Source organism: Oratosquilla oratoria, chromosome 12, assembly GCF_046742065.1.
Source record: "Oratosquilla oratoria isolate Oo_2021 chromosome 12, ASM4674206v1, whole genome shotgun sequence".
Lineage (NCBI taxonomy): Eukaryota > Metazoa > Arthropoda > Malacostraca > Stomatopoda > Squillidae > Oratosquilla > Oratosquilla oratoria.
In genome coordinates, this window is record NC_134788.1 from 11139302 (window position 1) to 11160606 (window position 21305).

Genomic DNA, 21305 nt, shown 5'->3' on the forward strand with positions numbered 1-21305 from the left:
TCTAGTTTTCATTTTTTCCTAATTATGATAAAGAGTTCATTCTTTGTACTGATGCATCAGACATAGGGTTAGGAGATATACTGATGCAAGAGATGAAAAATTGCAACCTATAGCTTTCATACCGAGACTCTGTAATAGTGCAGAGAAAAACTATTCCATTACAGATAGGGAAATATTAGCAGTTACATATTCACTGGAGAGTATTAGAGATACAATACTAGGATATCCAATCAGTGTGGACTGATCATACACCTATTCAGAACTTGTTCAAGCAAAAGAATATTAGAGGCAGATTTGCCAGGTGGTTTACTGCACTTCAATGTTACAAAGTTAAGTTTGAATACATTCCAGGTAGGAAGAACATTGCAGCAGATGCACTGCCAAGGAATATTAGCCAACCAAGACAGGGTTGATCAATTTTATCTGCAGTATTAATAAACTAGTAACATAAGATGAATTGATAAGGAAACAAAGAAAAGACCAGAGTTTGGAGAAAAAAAAGTGACACAGTACTTGATGAACCCACAAAGTATTCCTCCAAAACTACTTGAGCAGGAGAGGGGGAGAGGGAAGGGTGGTGAATGGGAGTGGAATGGGTGGGAGTAGATGTGTGCCTTTGACTTGGTTACCTGCCTTGTAAGGGGGATATATATATATATTACTGAAGAAAGCAAGAAAAAATTTAGGGAAGAATAAAATGAAATAGGAAGTACAGCATGATGGTAAAGAGGGGGAATGATTACCCATGTATATTTACATGAAGTTATCTAAGCTAGCTAGTCTGAGTATTGATCTACAATGAACTTCTTTCACTGCATCTCAGACAAAGCTACCTTTTCCTTTGTAACTTCTGGTACATTACTAATGTCAACATATGAATTTGCTCAACCATAATTTTGAAGAGTAAATATCTTTATAGAAAAAAATTATTCATATCATTCTGTCTCTTCATTTCTATAATTCAAAGAAAGTTTGCTGCCTCTGAAGCTAGTCTGTTCTTGACCACTTTAATACTTTTACTTCTCTGAATAGCTTCCTCTACATCATCCATGTTTCTCTTTCTTTTCTCTGATCTACCTTTTGTTGATAATTTTTTTCTGTTCACCATTCAGCCCTCTTGTATATTGAAAATATGCATAGTCCATTTTGCTATTTTTTTTATTTTATTTCTATACTGCTGTAACTAGTCTGATAGGGCTAAAAAAAACAGAAGGCACTAAAATATTATTTTTTCACAATCTTGAGAATTTGTCTTTTATTGAATAGATACTAAAATATTTTTGCAAGTTTGAACAGTGCTATATTGCTATAATACAATCTGGTAATGCTGAACAAACCAAAGAAAACCCAAGATTCTTTTTGTGTACTGTGAAAAATATTTATGAAATTTGAATATGAAATAGTAATAACAATTACTAAGATATAAAGTAATATGTGGAAACATAATGCAGTTATAATGTAATAAACATTTCAATGAAAAGGACATACAATTGATAAAGTATCAGTTAAACCATAAACAAGAAAAGTTTACTCACTGAAGTCACAGTTTACCATCAGTACATTTGGATTTCATAAAGGCTGAAAATTTAATATTTTTCTACATTTTTTGTTAATGTCTCAAACATATTACTTAGATTCATGATAAAAGCAATTTACTTACTTTGTAACTAAAAAATATTAAGTTCATTCCATGCTGCCTTATTATACTAAACAAACTAAAAAGAATAACCAAGTTCTATACAAGTTGCCAGGAGTTAATTGTATTCTTAATATCTTTACAGTAAATAGTCTAATTTATATATTTTTTATTATATACTGTCAGTTGTATAACAAATACTATTTGATTTTGTTTATAAATACTATATCATTGGAATACAGCCTGCTAGTTCTAAACAACTTCAAACAGTATTCAGATCATGAAGCTGGTGGTGCCCCGAGTGATGTTGTGACATGAGTGTGTGGTATTTAGGGTTCTGGCACAGAATTTTGTTTCTCTCATTTACTTATGTTCCCTCACAATACCCTCACATACTGTATTACTAGAATAGTCAGTTTACACAACACTTCTCTCATCTGCTCCCTCAAATAATAATCACACTATACCAAATCTGGGTCAATCCTCCCGTCCACAGTTATAAAAAGTGAACTAATGAAACTATGAATAGCACATTTTAAAAACACTCATGACACAGGATGCCAACATGAATGGCCAGAGAAAACTATATACATATATCAACTCACCTTGACTAACTAGACCAATATGTGAGATATAATGTTTGACAGTGATTTCATATTGATCACATGGATAGAAGTGCTGGTAAGTCACTGACCACAATACTAACAATTATCTTCAGGATACTCTTACATGAGAATGGTGAAGAGAAAAAGTCACACTGAGAAGGCTTCCCTACCAAGTATGGTTTTAATGCAGGAGTATTGTCCTGAGATGAATCTTTCATGAGAAAGCAGCACAATAGTATAATAAAGTCACACTAGTAAGGCTTTCCTCCTGTATGAATCGTCACATGGATTTGGAGAGAATAGTTTTCTGAAGAATCTGCATCAATTACCACATTGAAAAGGTTTCTTTCCTGTGTTGATCATCACATGCCTTTTAAGACTAAACTTTCGTGAAAAAGCTGCACCACACTTACCACACTGAAAAGGCTTCTCTCCTGCACAGTTCATCACATGAACTTTAAGATAACAGTTTTGTATGAAAGCTGCATTACACTGACCTCACTTGAAAGGTTTCTCTACTGTGTGGGTCATCATATGAGCTTTAAGATTTCTGTTTTGTTCAAGAGCTACATCACATGAGCCACACTGGAAATACTTCTCTCCTGTGTGGGTCATCACATGGCTTTTAAGAATAACCTTTCATAAGAAAGCTACATCACATAAGCCACACTGGAAAGGCTTCTCTCCTGTGTGAGTCATCACGTGGATTTTGAGACAATTCTTTGGTGAAAAAATCTACATCACATAGACCACACTGGAAAGGCTTCTCTCTTGTGTGGGTCATCACATGGCTTTTGAGAGTACCCTTATGTGTGAGAAAGCTGCATCACATAGGTCACACTGGAAAGGCTTTTCTCCTAAGGGTGTCATCATATGATCTTTAAGATGTCAGTTTCATACAAAAGCTGCATCACATAGGCCAAGCTGGAAAGGCTTCTCTCCAGTGTGGGTCATCACATGACTCTTGAGAGCACCCTTTTTTTGAGAAGGCTGCATCATATATGCCACATTGAAAAGGCTTCTGCCCTGTGTGGGTCACCATATGCTTTTTGAGAGTATCATTATGTGAGAAACCTACATCACACAGGCCACACTGGAAAGTCTTCTATCTTTGTGGGTCATCACATGGCTTTTGAGCCTACACTTTTGTGAGAAAGCTGCATCACATAGTTCACACTGGAAAGGCTTCTCTCCTGTGTGGGCCATCATATGGATTTTGAGAGCACTCTTTTGTATGAAAGCTACATCACACAGGTCACACTGGAAAGGCTTCTCTCCTGTGTGGGTCATCACATGGCTTTTGAGAGCACCCTTTTGTGTGAAAGCTGCATCACACAGGCCACACTGGAAAGGCTTCTCCCCTGTGTGGGTCATCACATGGCTTTTTATATCTCTCTTATCTCTGAAAGCTGCATGACATAGTTCACACTGGAAAGGCTTCTCTCCTGTGTGGGTCGTCATATGCCTTTTGAGATCACCCTTTTGTGAGAAAGCTGTATTACATAGTTCACACTGGAAAGGCTTCTCTCCTGTGTGGGTCATCACATGGCTTTTGAGATTACCCTTACGTGTGAAATCTGCATCACACAGGTCACACTGGAAAGGCTTCTCTCCTGTGTGGGTCATCACATGGCTTTTGAGATTACCCTTACGTGTGAAAGCTGCATCACACAGGTCACACTGGAAAGGCTTCTCTCCTGTGTGGGTCATCACATGGCTTTTGAGATTACCCTTATGTGAGAAGGCTGCATCACACAGGTCACACTGGAATGGTTTCTGTCCTGTGTGGGTCATCACATGACTTTTGAGATCTCTCTTTTGTGTGAAAGCTGCATCACATAAGTCACACTGGAAAGGCTTCTCTCCTGTGTGGGTCATCACATGCCTCTTGAAAGTGCCCTTTTGTGTGAAACTTGCATCACATATCCCACACTGGTAAGGCTTCTCTCCTGTGTGGGTCATCATATGGCTTTTGAGATTACCCTTATGTGAGAAGGCTGCATCACATAGGCTGCACTGGAAAGGCTTCTCTCCTGTGTGGGTCATCACATGTCTTTTGAGAGATATCTTATCTCTGAAAGCTGCATCACACAGATCACAATGTATAGGCTTCTCTCCTGTGTGGCTCATCATATGCCTCTTGAAATGATACTTTCCTGTGAAAACTGTATCACATAGTTCACACTGGAAAGGCTTCTCTCCAGTGTGGGTCATCTCATACCTTTTGAGTTTTCCCTTTTGTGAGAAAGCTGTATCACATGGGTCACACTGGAAAGGAGTCTCTGTTGTGTCAGTCAGTCATCATGTGCATTTAGAACCTGCTCTTTTGTGAGATACCTGAAACACAAAAATTACACTGTAAAACCTTTTTACTGGATTGGTTCTTCAAGTGTACTTGAGATTACACTTTGGTGAGAAACTTGGATCACAATGTCATGCTTAAAAGGATTTTTCATCTGTCTTGGACATCATATCTAATGTAATATTAGTCTTGTGTTGAGGTATTTATATTACTTATGGCATAACCTATCTACTCAGAGCTTTATGGGTATTCATGTCCTCCAGGAAAGACTGCAAGACCAGATTAAATGAAAGACCTCTAGATCAGATGTGGTAATGTTTTCAAAACATGGGATCTGGCGAATTCACCAACACATTTCACCAAAAACAATTCACCGGCAACAATTCATTGACACACTCAATTCATCAATATACACAATTCATCAAAAAATAAAAATATTCTAATTTGAAATATATAACTCATATTTTCATCCTTGCATTTGCATATTTTCATCTTTGATCATGAAATAATTACTTTCATAGCCTTTATTTAGGATACAGTACTACAAGAACAAGGTAGAATTTCTTTTCATAGTATTTATCAAGAATAGTTCAAATTCTTTAATAACAGAACTATTGAAAATGACAAATTAGTATAAACTAAACTTAAAACTATGAATTAGTTTACTTAATATCAGAAAGCTTGGTTATAGGCTATTGCCCGCAAATAATCGACGTTGCTATATGAAGGATATCTTTCTACAATATTTTTATATCTGTTCAGAAGAGTCATGATATTTCTTTCTTTGTGGTTGAGATGAAGTACCAGCCAAGTATTGATCTACTTTGACTTTATTATGGTTTTGTTCTTCCTTCAGGCAGTAGAAAAACTTCCAAATATTAGGGTGGTGTTCAGCAACCTGTGTCTCAAATGTCCTATACTATTCTTCAAGTGAATTATGTATTTTTGGTAAAGTATGTAAAACTGTTTTCAGAAACATCAATTATAATGAAAACATAAAAAGTGAGAACCATTGATGCAGGGTCGATATACTGTCGTCAGGTAATCCAGGACTGACTGAACCACCCACGACTGTCTGAACTGTCCGTGGGAGGTTCTGCTCACGTCTACATCCTCTGAAGATTTGTTTCTGGTCCAGTTGTTTTTATTTTCTATGTCATCAGAAAGGCACTGTGGGAGGTTATACAGATATACGGGATAGGAGGAAAGCTTCTGGGAGCTGTCAAGAGTTTTTATGAGAGTAGTAGAGCTTGTGTCAGGATTGGAAATGGAGAGAGTGGGTGGTTCGAGGTAAAGACGGGACTTCGTCAAGGATGCGTTATGTCGCCCTGGCTGTTCAACTTATACATGGATGGGGGTAGTGCGAGAGGTAGATGCAAGGGTAGTGGGTCAGGGGATTGGAGATGGTTAAAGAAAATGGAGAAAAGTGGGAGGTGAGCCAGCTGTTGTTTGCGGACGACACTGCACTTGTGGCAGGATCGGAGGAGGGATTGAGGAAGTTGGTGACAGAGTTTGGGAGAGTATGTGATAGAAGAAAGCTAAAGCTAAATGTGGGTAAAAGTAAGGTGATGAGATGTACAAGGGGTGAAAGTGGCAGTAAACTGGAAGTGAGCATTAAGGGAGAGCAACTGGAGGAAGTGGATAGTTTTAGATACTTGGGTGCAAATGTGGCAGGGAGGTAGAATGTAGATAGAAGCGAGTAAATGCCTTGGTGGATTAAAAAGTGTAATGAGGAATAGACATTTGGGAATGGATGCTAAGAGAAGACTGTATGAAGGAGTGATTGTGCCAATAGCACTGTATGGGGCAGAAACATGGAACATAAGAGAAGAAGAGAGAAGGAGTTTGAATGTGTTTGAGATGAGGTGTCTGAGAAGTATGATAGGGGTTACTAGGCTAGATAGAGTGAGAAATGAGGAGGTGAGGAGGAGAACAGGGGTGGAAAAAGAGCTGGGAGATAGGGTGGATGAAAGAGTATTAGGATGGTTTGGACACATGGAAAAAATGAGTGAAGAAAGACTAGTAAAAGAGGTATGGAAGGCAGAAGTGGAGGGAGTGAACATGAGGGGACGTCCTAGGATGAGGTGGATGGATGGGGTGAAGGGGGCTTTTGGGAAGAGGGGAATGTCTGTTGAGGAAGGACGGGAGAGGACAGAAGACAGGGGTGAATGGAGAATGGTTGTATATGGATGATGTTGTGATTGCATGAGGTGGAATGGGGGCTGAGGTAGTATGTGTGACCAAAATTTGACGCAGCTTAAAGGGATTTCTCCTCATCCTCTCCTTTTATACAATGGGGGGACGGACAGGGAGGGTCGCTGATTAAATGAAGCTGCCTTGCTGTGGATGTGCTGTGTCTTGCGACACTGCTTCTAACCCAGGGCAGTGGACAAGGTGCAGGGATGACCCGTCATCCAGGAGGTGCTAAGATAAGAGGGAGGGTGGAGGGGTGTGGAGTGTATTCAGGGATGGAATGGGTGGAAATGATTTTGTGCCTTTTCCTTTTTGGCTACCTCCCTTGTAAGGAGGAAAAAGCCTTGGTATATGTATGTATGATGTATCAACATCAAGAAAAGGACAGATGTAAAATGAACCAGAACCAAATCTTCTTCATACGCAATCAAGGAATGGAGACCCAGAGGATATAGACGTGAGTGGAACCTCCCACGGACAGTTCAGACAGCTGTGGATGGTTCAGTCAGTCCCGGATAACCTGATGACAATATATACTAGAGGATGTAGACGTGAGCGGAACCTCCCACGGACAGTTCAGTCATGGACGGTTCAGTCAGTCCTGGATAACCTGACAACAATATATTGACCCTACATCAGTGGTTCTCATTTTCTACAATGTTTTCATTATAATTGATTATATTATCATTGTTGCTATCTATTTATATCTTTATCTATTCAGTTCTTTTTATTCTCTATGTCATCATTATTTCTATCATTACAATTGATGTCAATATTTTTCTTGTTAATAATTATATTTTTGTCATTATTTTCATTTTCATGGACATTTACATTATTGAGATTGCCAGCATGACTATTTATTTCTGGTATAATTATTATCCATGTTTTTACCATTATTGTGCTTTTAATATAGGACATTTGAGACACAGGTTGCTGGACACCACCCTAATATTTGGAAGTTTTTTGACTGCCTGAAGAAAGAACAAAACTATACTGAAGTCAAAGTTGATCAATACTTGGCTGGTAACTCATCTCAACCACAAAGAAAGAAATATCGTGACTCTTCTGAACGGATAAAAAAACATTGTAGAAAGATATCTTTCATATAGCAATGTCGTTGATTATTTGCGGGCAATAGCCCATAACCTAGCTTTCTGATTTTAAGTAAACCAATTTATAGTTTTAAATTTAGTTTATACTAATTTGTCTTTTTCAATAGTTCTGTCATTAAATAATTTGAGCTATTCTTAACAAATACTTGAAAAGAAATTCTATTCTAAATAAAGGCTATGATAGTAATTATTTCATTATGCTAAATCAAGGATGAAAATACGACTTAGTTATATATTTCAAATTAGAATATCTTTATCTTTATTTTTCGATGAATTGTGTATATCAATGAATTGAGTGTGTTGATGATTTGTTGTCGGTGAATTGTTGTCAGTGAATTCACCTAGACACTTAAAACACGACTAGGATTTAAATTCTGTTCTAATGGAAAAAATTTCTTCTATTTAATCCTATCCACAATGGCTCATAAGAACTTATTTTTTTGAATTCCCTAATTATTTCTCACATATACGAGTATGGGATACCAAGATGATAAATGATTCTCTGTCAATTTCAATTACATACACTCAGAGGAAATACCAAATGTGTCTACTTACGATACATAACATGGTTATAGGCCTATAATGCCTGCTACCAATCAACTTAAGCACTCAAATGAAGGTTTTAAATAGAAAGCTCCTTTTAATCATGGCATAGTACAAAAGACTGGAAGGATGACTTATTCTACAGGTTTATTGAGAGAGATCTTGTGCAGAGTTCAGAGACTGAATGAGATCCTCTTTGGACTTCACCTCCGAACAGAGGTGGTGAGGGGGTCAACAATTTTGAAAATGGTCAGCTATACTCTCTATCTTGTAGGTTCCCATTATTGGTACCTCAAGAAACAAAAGTATCCCACAAACAAAATCCTGAAAAACTGCTAATGATGTCATTTCAACAAGAAGTTTTACAGTGATTCAACATTTTCTTCCCTTTTCCCATGGTTTCAGGTTATTGTGGGTTGTACAATTCTATAAGATCAGTCATGCATAAGCACTTAAGTTGAAATGAAGCTCTAATTCATTAGGTAGATGCTTTCTAAATTATTGTGTAGCAGAATGATAATTTTGGTGTTCCTTAAATATTTCTTATGTGCCCATTAAATTTTTCTATGATTTCCTCATTATCTTTCTCACCATGGTCTCATCTATGATGAAGATGGAAATTGGGACAGAGTGATGGGGTTAGGGATTCTCCACTCTAAAGTTTTCTTCTAATAAATAGCAAGGCAGAGAAGGGTCTGGAATGATGACTCCAACCAAATCACTAGTAACTGGTTCATTAACTATGTGTGGATGTGGTACAGAGTGTAACAGTGGAGATTGATTGTATGTTTGTGAAAAGGTGAATATGTTGGTACTAAGTTGAAAGGGAGGAGTGGGTTTCCCGTGCAATAATTGCTCAATGGCTTATTTTGGCGAATCGTCAAGAGGATTAGAAAAAAGAATTTATGAGCATAAAAACGATATAAAAGCACATAGGACATCTAATTCTTTAGTAGTTCATGTGGAAAAATTTGATCATTTACCAAACTGGAGAGGAGCTGAAGTGCTACATGAAGGTTTTGATAAATTCACTAGAAGAATTGTTGAATCAGCATATATTTCAACTAATAATTCATCGAATCATCGAGGAGGCTTTATCAATTTAGCTAAACAAACTAGTATTTTAATTCTAAAACACGCCAGAAAAACGACCTTTCCTAAGTGTCCAAAAAGGTAATTAGATTTAGTACATAAACTTCAACTGGAGTTCTACATATACTCTCTGAAGAAGTTCTACGCGAACGAAACGTTAGAGTGTTTAGGGTTCCGAGCCTTCCCCTGTGTTTATGTTCTCCATCATCCAAATATATATATATATATATATTATATATATATATGTATATACACACACACACACACACATATATATATGTATATATGCATATATATATATATATGCATATATGTATATATATATATATATATATATATATATAAGATGCATGTATATATATATATACATATATTTATATGTATATATATATATATATATATACATATATGCATATATTTATATGTATTTACCTAGTTGTATTTTGTGGGAAAAGAGCTATGCTTGTAGTGACTTGCTATTGTATTTTTCTGCAACCTGTTATTTTTTTTTAAGTCAAAAGTGTTATGACTCACTGTTTCCTCATTCAGTTTGTTCCAGATATCAATCTGTGTAGAAAGCTATTCTTTTTCAGATCTCTTCTGTAACTGTCCTTCTTAAGTTTCTTCTCATGTCTTCTTGTGTTTCTTCTGTCCCATTTTATTAGGTCATCCCTATCAAGAGTTTCCATCCCTTTCATAATCCCGTAGATGGTTAGCAAATCACCTCTTTCTCCTCTTTGTACCAGAGTTGGTAGATTTAGTTTATTCAATCTTTGTATGTTAAATTGCAAAGTGTTGGTGCCATCTTTGTTGTTGCTCTTTGAATTCTATTTTTTTTTTTTTTTTTTTTTTAATCAGGTGTCCACAGTGATGCTGCGTGTTCCAATTTTTTAAGTTTCTCCAACTAATTTGTTGACATGTTTGTCTGGTGTCATGTTGAGATAGTTACTCGTAGGTCCCTTTCTGAGTTTACATTTTTACTTCCTTCTTACTAATCCTATATTGATATGATATTCTATTTTTGCTTTTTCCAAATTCCATTATACTACATTTCTTAATGTTGAAGTTCACTTCACTCTTCTGACTCCACATCCAGACTTTGTCCAGGCCTTCTTGAAAAGATTTGCAGTCTTCCTCTGTACTTACTCTCTTTAATAGTTTTGCATCTGCAAAGAAGTGTGTGTATTTACCTAGTTTTATTTACCTAGTTGTATTTTACGGGAAGGGGAGCTATGCTCATGGGGTCCCGTCTTCATATCTCATTTTATCTAAACTCTTTTTAAATTCATGTATTGTTTTTGCACACACCAATTTCTCATCTAACTTGTTCCAACTGTCTATTACTCTGTGAGGAAAGCTGTTCTTTTTCAAATCTCTTCTATAGCTGTCTTTTTTTATTTTCTTTCAGTGTCCTCTTGTATTTCTGTCATCCCATTTTATCAGATTCTCTCTATCAGTAATTTCCATGCCTTTCATGATTCTGTAAATAGCTATCAAATCTCCTTTCTCTCTTCTTTGCTCTAGTGTCTGTAGTTCAAGTTTTTCTAGTCTCTCTTCATATGATAGTTTTGAGAGTGTTGGTGCCAATTTTGTAATTGCTCTTTGTATTCTTTCAAGTTTTTTTATACATTTTTTTTTGTACTTGGTGACCATATCGTTGCTGCATATTCCAATCTTGGTCTTATCAGGGTGATTAGGATTTTCTTCACCATTTCTTCATCCAGGTATGTGAATGCAACTTTGATTGTTCTTATTAAATTATAGGTTTCTCCAAAAATCTTATTTATACATTTCTCAGGTGACATATTATTCATAACAATGACTCCCAGGTCCTTCTCATTTTCTACTTTTTTTTATTCCTTCTTCTCCCAAATTATATGATCCTGTTATTCTGTTTTTGCTTTTTCCAAATTCCATTATACTGCACTTTTTTGTATTGAACTCCATCTCCCACTTCCTATTCCATTCCTGTACTTTATATAGATCTCTCTGTAGTGATTCACAATCTTCTTCTGTTTTCACTCTTTTTAGTAGTTTTGCATCATCTGCAAAGAAGCTCATATAGTTTTCAATTCCTTCATCCATATCATTAATATATATAGCAAACATTATTGGGGCCAGTACTGTTCCCTGCGGAACACCGCTTATTACTTTATCCCATTTTGAGTGGTTTCTTATCACTACTCTCATTTTCCATTCTTGCAAAAAGTCTTCCATCCAATTTAGCAGCTTGCCCTGTATTCCTCCTTCAGTTTCTAATTTCTTAAGCAACTTCTTATGTGGTACTTTGTCAAAAGCTTTCTTTAGGTCTAGAAATGCACAGTCCGCCCATCCATCTCTTTCTTGTATTATATCTATTAGCCTTGAATAGAAACATATTAAATTGGTGACGCATGATCGTCCTTGTCTGAATCCAAATTGCCTTGGATTTAACACTTTGTTTTTTTCTAAATATTTTACCCATCTACTTTTGATAATTCTTTCACAAATTTTTGCTATTGTACTTGTTAGAGAGACTGGTCTATAGTTGGTATGTTCTTCTTTATTTCCCCCTTTATATATAGGTACTATATTTGCTTTTTTCCAATCTTCTGGAACTTTTCCTTTTTTCAAGGAACTGTTTAGTATGCTATGTATTATGTCTGCCAGTTCATTCCTGCATTCTTTCAAAATCCAGTTTGCTATATCATCTGGTCCATGCGATTTTCTGACATCAAGATTACTCAAGTGTGTCAATATTTCATTCTTTGTTACTTCTATTTCTTCCATAGGAGGGACTTTCTCTTTCCATTCAATCTCTTCAGGTTGTATGTTCTCCCTTGTAAACACCGATTTAAAATGTTTGTTCATAATTTCCGCCATTTCCATTTCCTCAGTGTATTCAACTCCCCCTTGTCTTAATTTCTCCAAGTCTTGTTTGTTTTTCACTTTATTGTTTACAAATCTGTAGAATAGTTTTGGTTGATCTTTACACTTTTCTATGACATCTTTTTCATATTTTCTCTTTTCCTCTCTGCACGTTTGTACATATTCATTTCTATAACAGGTATATATTTTCCATTTTTCAGGTCTTCTGTCTTTTTTCCATCTGGTCCAGGCTTTGTCTCTTTTGTCTTTTAACTCCCTACAACTTTTGTTGTACCAGCATTTTACATATTCTTTTTCTTGTTTTTGTCTTGGGACGTACTTTTCCACTCCTTTTTTGTAAATTTTTGTAAAGTATTCCATTTCTCTTCCACTGTTGTTTCTTCTTTGTATATTTCTTCCCAGTTTTCTTGTTGAAAGAATTCTCTTATTTTATCAAAGTTTGTTTTTTCATACATCATTCTTCCTTTTCTATATTGTTCATTTCTTTTCATATATTTTTTTTTCATTAAGTTCCAGTTCAATCAAGATGTGGTCACTTTTACTTATTGGTGTTTTATATTCAATCTTGTTCACTATTCTAGATTCAGATGTAATTATTAAGTCTAGTCTCGATGGTTGTTCTTCATTTCTATACCTAGTGTTCTCCTGTATCCATTGTGTCATTGTATGGTCAGTAATCATCTCAAGTAGAGCGTTTCCCCATGAGCCGTCTCCACCCTTTACTGTCATTTCTTCCCAGCAGACTTCTTTGCAATTAAAGTCGCCCATCATAACTATTCTTCCTCCATCTTCCATTATTTTATTTAATGTTATCTTTGTGTCCTCTAACATACTTTTATGTTCACTCTCCTCCCATGAGGCTGTTTTCGGAGGCACATAATTTATCACAAACTTTCTGCTCTTCTTATCTCTGTCTTCCACTTCTATCATAATCATCTCTACTGTATTCTTTCCATATATGACACACCTCACGTTTATATCCTTCTTAGTCAGGAACATAACTCCACCCCCTTGCTTTGTCTCTCTGTTTCTAATCCAATAATTATATGCATCATGTCCTACACTGTTGGGTGGCAGTGGACCTTTTAATTTCGTTTCTACAATTCCCATTATGTCTGGTTCTTTTTCCTTCAGATAATCATTCAGCTCATTCAATCCTGTTATTAATCCATCTGTATTTGTGTAAGACACTCTTAGTTTTCTGCCACTTCCATTGTGTTCTCTGTTTCCCTTTTGTTTTTCTCTAGTATGTCGAATTTCTTTACTTTCATGTTCACTACTCTCCAATAGAATCTCTTTTTCTGACTGTTCTGTTCTCGTTTTTTTCCTTAGCTTCATGTCTTTTCATTTTTTCCTCCTCTCTTTCCTCTTTATTCATTTCCCTTTTTATATTGTTCACTGTCTGTTAGTTTCCCTGTTTTTGCTAAGATATTCTCTGCCGTCGTTTGTGACCTGAATTTAATCTTAATTGGTCTGGTCTTATCTGTACTATACTTTCTGAGCCTAAACTTCTCTTCGATTTGTTTCATCATTTCAGGTTCATCTTCCTGAACTAATTGTAGTAAACTGATTACTTTTTCATTATCCTTATTGATTCTTGTGGTTCTATCTGGGTTATGTTTCTCTTCCATTCCTAATATAATTATACATTAATTTTTATCTGCCAAGTATCTTACTATATTCTCCTTCTGTCTCATCACTTTAATAACTGAGTCTTCAGTTTGTTCTTTCATTTGTTGTTTAATTATGTCAGTAAATGCAACTTTACTGTTTTCTTGGATTTTTTTTCCAACCCTGTGCTTCATTTGCTATGGCCTCTTTGTTGTCCCTACTATTCCTCTTTAATTCTTCATTCTCCTCTTTTACTTCTTTTAACTGTCTTTTTAATTCTTCAATTTCATTAGTTCGCCTTCTCTAGTTCTTCCAATCTTTCAACACTTTGTGCAATCTTTGTTATCCTACCAAACTTAATCTCCCAATGTTCGGTCATTTGTTCAAGTTTTTCCTCCAGTTTTGCCAGTCGGGGGAGGTTGGTATCCGCCGCCCCCTCACTAAATCCTTGGAAATTATCCTCACCTTCCATTGAACTGCTCTTATCTATGTTTCTAATCTTTACATTTTTGTTAGTCCCATCATCCAAATCCAAATCATCGGTTCGTCGTTTGTTTACAAGCCGCCTGGCCTCTTGGACCAAGTCCTCCCTTCCTCATTTCCTTCCATTTCCCTCAGTAATCCCTCCCCTTCTCCTTTTTCCTCACTTTCCCACTACACCATGAGCAATCACCCCCCCTGTAAATACAATAGGTACTTCCTTTCCATTGAGATCCACGAAAATTTCACTTTTTCTTCAGAACGTCAATCCTCGCCGTCCATCTAACGAATGTGTGTGTGTGTATGTGTGTATTTACCTAGTTGTATTTTACAGGAAGGGGAGCTATGCTCGTGGTGTCCTGTCTTCATATCTCATTTTATCTAATTTGTTTTTAAATTCATGTATTGTTTTTGCACACACCACTTTTTCATCTAATTTGTTCCAAATGTCTATTACTCTGTGAGGAAAGCTGCTCTTTTTCAGATCTCTTCTACACCTGTCTTTCTTTATTTTCTTTCCGTGTCCTCTTGCATTTCTATCATTCGAAGGCCACTTTCATTGATCTTAATCAATTGTAGGTCTCTCCGAATAACTTGTTTCCATGTTTGTCGGGTGTCAAGTCACTTGAGATGATAACTCTAGCTAGGTCCCTCTCTGAGTTTACTTTCTTTACTACTTTGTTTCCCATCGTATATTTTTCCGAAACTCTATTTTTGCCTTTTCCTGACACTATTTTTGCCTTGTGTGTGTGTGTGTGTGTGTGATTGCTAGATCTGCTTTTTGTAATCTCTTCGAGTCTTAAGGTGGTCTTATTGCAGCCCATATAAAACATTGAAGATTGCAAATAGAACTCCAAGCGGAGAACCCATAGCGACTCCATTAACTTGTTGGTGTTTTTCTCCGAGTGGGCAGGTAAAGGGCACCTCTTTTATGCAACACATTAGCATGCCACGGAGTATAGACTCTGGGATGGCTATGTTGGGAGTACTGTTGTTATGGTAAACATGGCTGCGTTGAGGAAGAAGTGTTTAATGAAATAAAAATAATAAAATCTTCTGCTGCTACATAGATGAAATCTTCATAGAAACTATGTGTAGTGAAGATATTGAAGTACTGTACTGAAAAATTGCCTCCAAGACACCTCTGGGTTCACATTTACGATTGAAAACATCTTAAAAGGATCCATAGCATTTTTAGATATACTCGTTAAACAAAAATGGGTCACCCAAACACACACACACACACACGCACCTAGTTATGGACCAAAAGGTTACCTGTTGGCATGCTCCTCTTTTGTAATCCTTTGTAATTAGGTAGAAATGATTACTTCCATCCAGATGCACATATATAAATTAATTATAAGCAGCTATCATCCCTCACAAAATGATCTCGTAAACCACATACAAAAGATACTGCTTGACACCACGAACAAGCTCTCTGCACAAATAATAACAAAACGAAACCTTTTTACTTTTAACAAACAAGCTGGATTCATTCATCATCAACAATGAATAATTCATCATATGACATCTAATATAATTCTTTAAAAGATTTCACTGAAATGTGAAAGTCGTGTCTCAAATGATAAAATTAACACTATTACCGTAGATATATTTAAAGCAACACAAATTACAAGTAACAGTGGTACTCCCCCAGGTAGGCGTAGCTCCTCCTTGGGGATCGGTGCCATCTGCGTAGAGCTGATGGCCAGGGGTAGTTGCTGCTGATTGGCTGATTCATCACAAACAGACTCAAAATAGCTCCAACCAAATCTACAGCAACACTTCTCACCAACTGGACAAAAGAACACAAATACATACCTCATCTCTACATCAACAACACTCTAATACCACACACAAACACACCGAAAATTCTTGGTGTAACATACGATACATCCATGTCTTTCAAACAACACCTCACAAACATAAAAAACAAATGCACACCTAGACTTAACGCACTTAAGTCAATCACTGGAACAACGTTTGGACAAAACAAAGAAACTAATATAACAATATACAAACAATGCATACGCTCAGTGATGAATTATGCGAGTCCTGCATGGGCTCCTAATCTCAGTGAGACACACCACAACGCCCTTCAAATCATACAAAACAAAGCCCTAAAAACAATTACAGGCTGCACAAATACATCACCTACAGACCATTTACACCATGAAACAAAAGTCCTCAAAGTCAAGGACCACCTCGACATGAGAGGCACACAAACACTTGCTGCAGCCACCACAAACACATCACACCCGCTACACTACATAACAGAACACCCACACACACCAAGAAACATTAAAACTACACCCATAGACCTTTATTACACACAGATACTCTCTTCTCTTCCTCCACAACCACCAAATACCAGCCTCCGGAAACATATTCATAATCATATCACTCACCGCTCCATTAACACACTGAAAGACAACACACTGATGCATGCCAGACCCCCTGATATCCACCCTTCTGAATCCTCTCTCCCACGTAAGGACAGAGTCCACTTGGCCAGACTGCGATGCGGTCACCACCCAGCACTTCTAAGCTACCAGAAGAGGCTGGACGACCGTGTTGTGAACAGCTGCCCAGGATGTAACACTTCACCCCATACCATACAACACATAATGGAAGACTGCATTATACACAATCATGCACGCAAACAACACAACATACACTCTATAAAGGATTTGTGGGAAAACCCAGTTTCGGCTGTGGCCTTCCTTGGGGAGACGGGACTGCTCGGACAGACAGTCTAGGGAACGACAACAACAACAACAACAACAACAAGTAACAGTGGCATATAGCCTAATCCAAATAACTTTATGTAACGCTAAGGAAAACAGAACTGTATCATTCATGACGTGTAGAGATATCCACCAGCTACACCACTTTGATTTTTTTTTAATCAGAAAAAACATTTGTGCACTTAACAGAATACTTGCGAATCTTTGGGTACGAAAAAGCAAAATTGTTATTACACAATTGACCAAGGGTCACTCAAATAACTGCACAAATGAGAATAAAACAAATAACATTTACAAATGACAGTATGCGTGTGTGATGACACATCTACCAAACAGTAGACCAATACTTAATAGCTGAAAATACCACCATACAGAAAAACTAAATCACTCAGGTCACATTGAAAATGCCTCTCACCAGAGTCAATCATCACACGCTGTATGAGATGAACCTTTTGTTAAGAAGTTTGAGTCCCTATGTGACTTTTAAAATAAACCCTTCATGAGAAAGCGGAAAAGGCTTCTTTCCAGTATGGGTCACCACGTGATGTCTAAGTTTACGTTTTTTTTTTTTTTCTGAGAGAGCTGCATCACACATGTCACACACGAAAGGTTTCTCTCTAGCGTTTCCCATCATGTCTTGTTTGAGATGACTCTTTTGTGAAAAAAGTTGCATCAGACATGTCACATTTGAAAGGCTTCTCTCAAGTGTGGTTCACTATATGTCGTTTGAGACTACTCTTTTGTGAGAAAGCTTTATCACACAGTTCACATTTGAAAGGCTTCTCTCCAGCATGGGTCATAATGTGACGTTTCAGCCGACTTTTTAATGAGAAAGCTGCATCACAAAGGTCACACTGAAATGGCTTCTCTCCAGTGTGGGTCATCATGTGTCGTTTCAGACCACATTTTTCAGAGAAAGTTTTATCACACAGGTCACACTTGAAAGGCTTTTCTCCAGTGTGGGTAACCATGTGTTGTTTGAGACGACCCTTTTGTGAGAAAGCAGCATCACATAATTCACATTTGAAAGGCTTCTCTCTAGTATGGGTAATCATGTGACTTTTGAGCTGACTCTTTTGTAAAAAATATGTATGACACAGGTCGCATTGAAAAGGCTTCTCGCCTGTATGGGTCATCATGTGATATCTGAAATGACCTTTTAATGAGAAAGCTGCATCACAAAGGTCGCATTGAAACGGTTTCTCCCCAGTGTGGGTCATCATGTGGTATTTGAGATGACTCTTTCGTGAAAAAGCTGCATCACACAGGTCACATTGAAAAGGCTTCTCTCCAGTGTGGGTCACTACATGTTGTTTGAGACTACTTTTTTGCGGGAAAGCTGCATCACACAGCTCACATTTGAAAGGCTTCTCTCCGGTATGGATCACCACATGCTGTTTAAGATTACCCTTTTTTGAGAAACCTGCATCACACAAGTCACACTTGAAAGGCATCTCTCCACTATGGGTCACCACGTGTTGTTTGAGACTTGCTTTTCGTGAGAAAGCTGCATCACACAAGTCACACTTGAAAGGCTTCTCTCCAGTGTGGGTCATGAGATGTTGTTTGAGGCCACCCTCTCGTGAGAAAGTTGCACCACACAGGTCACATTGGAAACGTTTTTCTCCAGTGTGAGCCATCTCGTGATATTTAAGATGACTCGTGATGGACCTATGCTGCACACTCCACACCAGATTCTCTTTATAAATGACGAATATATGGAATCAAAGAACTTTTTATATATACCTCGACCTGAAAGAAAATATATGATAAGTTCGGCATTTAATCTGTTGAGAGCAAGTAATATCAGTAATACACGCTTATAAAATTGTACTGGGGCATCAATCAAACAGCAGTAGGGGAAGGAAACAAACAGCTCTTATCAAAGAAGCTTAAAGGAAGAAATAAATGGAACGCTGAGCAAATACTAAAAATTTAATTCTGCAGAAAATTGAAAAAGAGACTGGGTCAGTATAAAGTAATCAGGAAACAAAGAAAAAATAGCTGAATAAAAACTGCATAGTTGGAAATAAGTAATCTTCGACAATTTTTACAGAGGACCACTACACACACACGCAGACACACACACACACACACACACACACACACCAGTGGCACGGTTGGTAGAGTCTCAGAATGTCAGCACGGGGGTGCCAGCGGTACCTGGTTCGAATCCTGCCCAGGGCTGAAATTATTTCAGTATCACTGCACTTCGAGTCATTACTCCAACTCTCGTGGGCAGGGAGTTGGGTGTGTGGGTGTGTGTGTAAGGTCATAGCATTACCCATAGATCGGTCATACAAGCTCTGAGCTCTCTTCCAGGAGGGAAATAGCTGTCGATCACGAGTCCAACACAGGATCCAAAGACCAAGGTGAATCACACACACACATGAGCTCTCTTCCGAGAGGGAAATAGCTGTCGATCATGAGCCCAACAGGTTATCCAAGACCATGGTGAATCACACACACACACACACACCAATCATGGATGTCATAACCCAACGTTTGAGAGATTCATGAGAATCTGGTATTTATTTCTACAGTAAATATTTTGAATTTCATTTTTCGTACAACCCCCTCCACACTCCCCTAACCTCAGGGTTGGCAGTAAAACGAGTAACAATTTTGAATAAAATATAAAATTTGGATTTCTGATATCCTGGTGTGAGAAATTAATAAACTCTCGTCAATATATACTAACCTGTCACTACCTACATTTAGGTTAGGCCCAATACTAAAACATAGAGTAGCTTATTCAGTTATAGTAATTCAGCCACATGAAATGAGTTATAAGTAATTTACATGAATATTTGTCCCCCGTAGCAATCTTACCCTTAATCAATATGAGATTTAATTTCTTAGGTTATGGTGAACGACGCTAATTCTACTGTATAACATTTCATGAAACTTCTAATAACTCAGGAGTATCATGAAAATATACTAATACAATGAGGTATTAACCAGAGATCAGCAAGTAAGAGAACAAACAATTCGTACCAAAGAGGCTTAAACGAAAAAGAAGTAAAAATAATGGACACCTGAACAAATAAAATTGAAATCATCTGAGAAATAAAAAGTCAAAGGAGTAGGTGAATATACATTACAGAGAGAAAGAAGTAATAACAATAAAGATACTACTACTACTAATAGTAATAATAATGATGATAATAATAAAAATTATAATAGTAATAATAACAACAACAACAACAATTATAATAATAATAATAAATCTGAGTATGATGAAGGGTGCAATAGCACAGATAACTGGAAATAAATTTTTATAAAAAAAAAATTGAATAGGTCCACATCCACCTAATAATCAAGGATGTAAGAAATATATGTGTGATTCTTGCGAATTATTCCTTGGTTTCCACAACAAATCACTTGGTTTTCATGTGTCAGGGAACACCTTCCCCCCTCCCCTACATATACACACACCCAGTATTGGCAAGCAGACGAGTGAATTTTTTAAGAAATAGCAACAAGAGATAAATAAGACTTTAAAATATTCATGTTTATAATCTTATGTGAGAGTAAAATTAATCTTGTCAACTTTGCCTTACCGGCTTATCTATACCAATGTTAGGTTAGATTCACGCCCCTCCCACACTCCCCGTGTTCCAATAACTACTAAAACAATGCACGCACATAGTGGAAGTAGGTTCTTGAGTTGTGGTTATTCTGTTAATGCAGTCACTTTAAATTGACTAATATTATTTTTTTCGTGAAAACTGATTTGTGCCCGTTGCAACATTACTGGCAAATCACGTAGACAAAATAAAGTTAAACCTACTTTCTGGTTAGGTTATGGAGAATTATAGTATTTGTACAACCCTCCCGATACAATGTTACTTACTAATGTTTTGTGAAGCAATGGTTTCTCTTGTGAGAAATTCCACTGCACGTATTTGAAGTATTCCAGTCCCAGACAAGATATGATGCTCCGTCTCCTGTAATCCGTATCCTTCGCATTAAAAACAATTTGCAGAGATAGTATCTTTAGAAACGTATTCTCTCATTTGTGACTTCCAGGTATGTATAATGTTAAATGAAATACTTTTCAACTCCTTCACTTCTGGGGGGCACCATAAGCACAAACAAAATAGGCAGTAGCTA

General features: G+C 36.9%; 1 protein-coding gene across 2 annotated transcripts in view; it reads right to left on the minus strand.

The window, feature by feature from the left end:
• Positions 1–1811: 1811 nt before the first annotated feature.
• LOC143030957 (uncharacterized) overlaps positions 1812–21305 on the minus strand; it is a 19602-nt gene continuing 108 nt past the window's right edge. The window contains exons 1-2 of one of the 2 annotated variants that reach the window (XM_076194256.1): positions 21046–21305; positions 1812–4578 (exon numbers count right to left, since the gene is read on the minus strand). The exon at positions 21046–21305 is cut by the window's right edge and continues 108 nt beyond it. In XM_076194256.1, the coding sequence (XP_076050371.1) occupies positions 3316–4455 (1140 nt within the window). In that variant the 5' untranslated portion in view covers positions 4456–4578; positions 21046–21305 and the 3' untranslated portion in view covers positions 1812–3315. Of the gene's footprint in view, positions 4579–17218; positions 18942–21045 lie in introns of those variants that run through there. The other variant, XM_076194257.1, reaches the window with a different exon arrangement.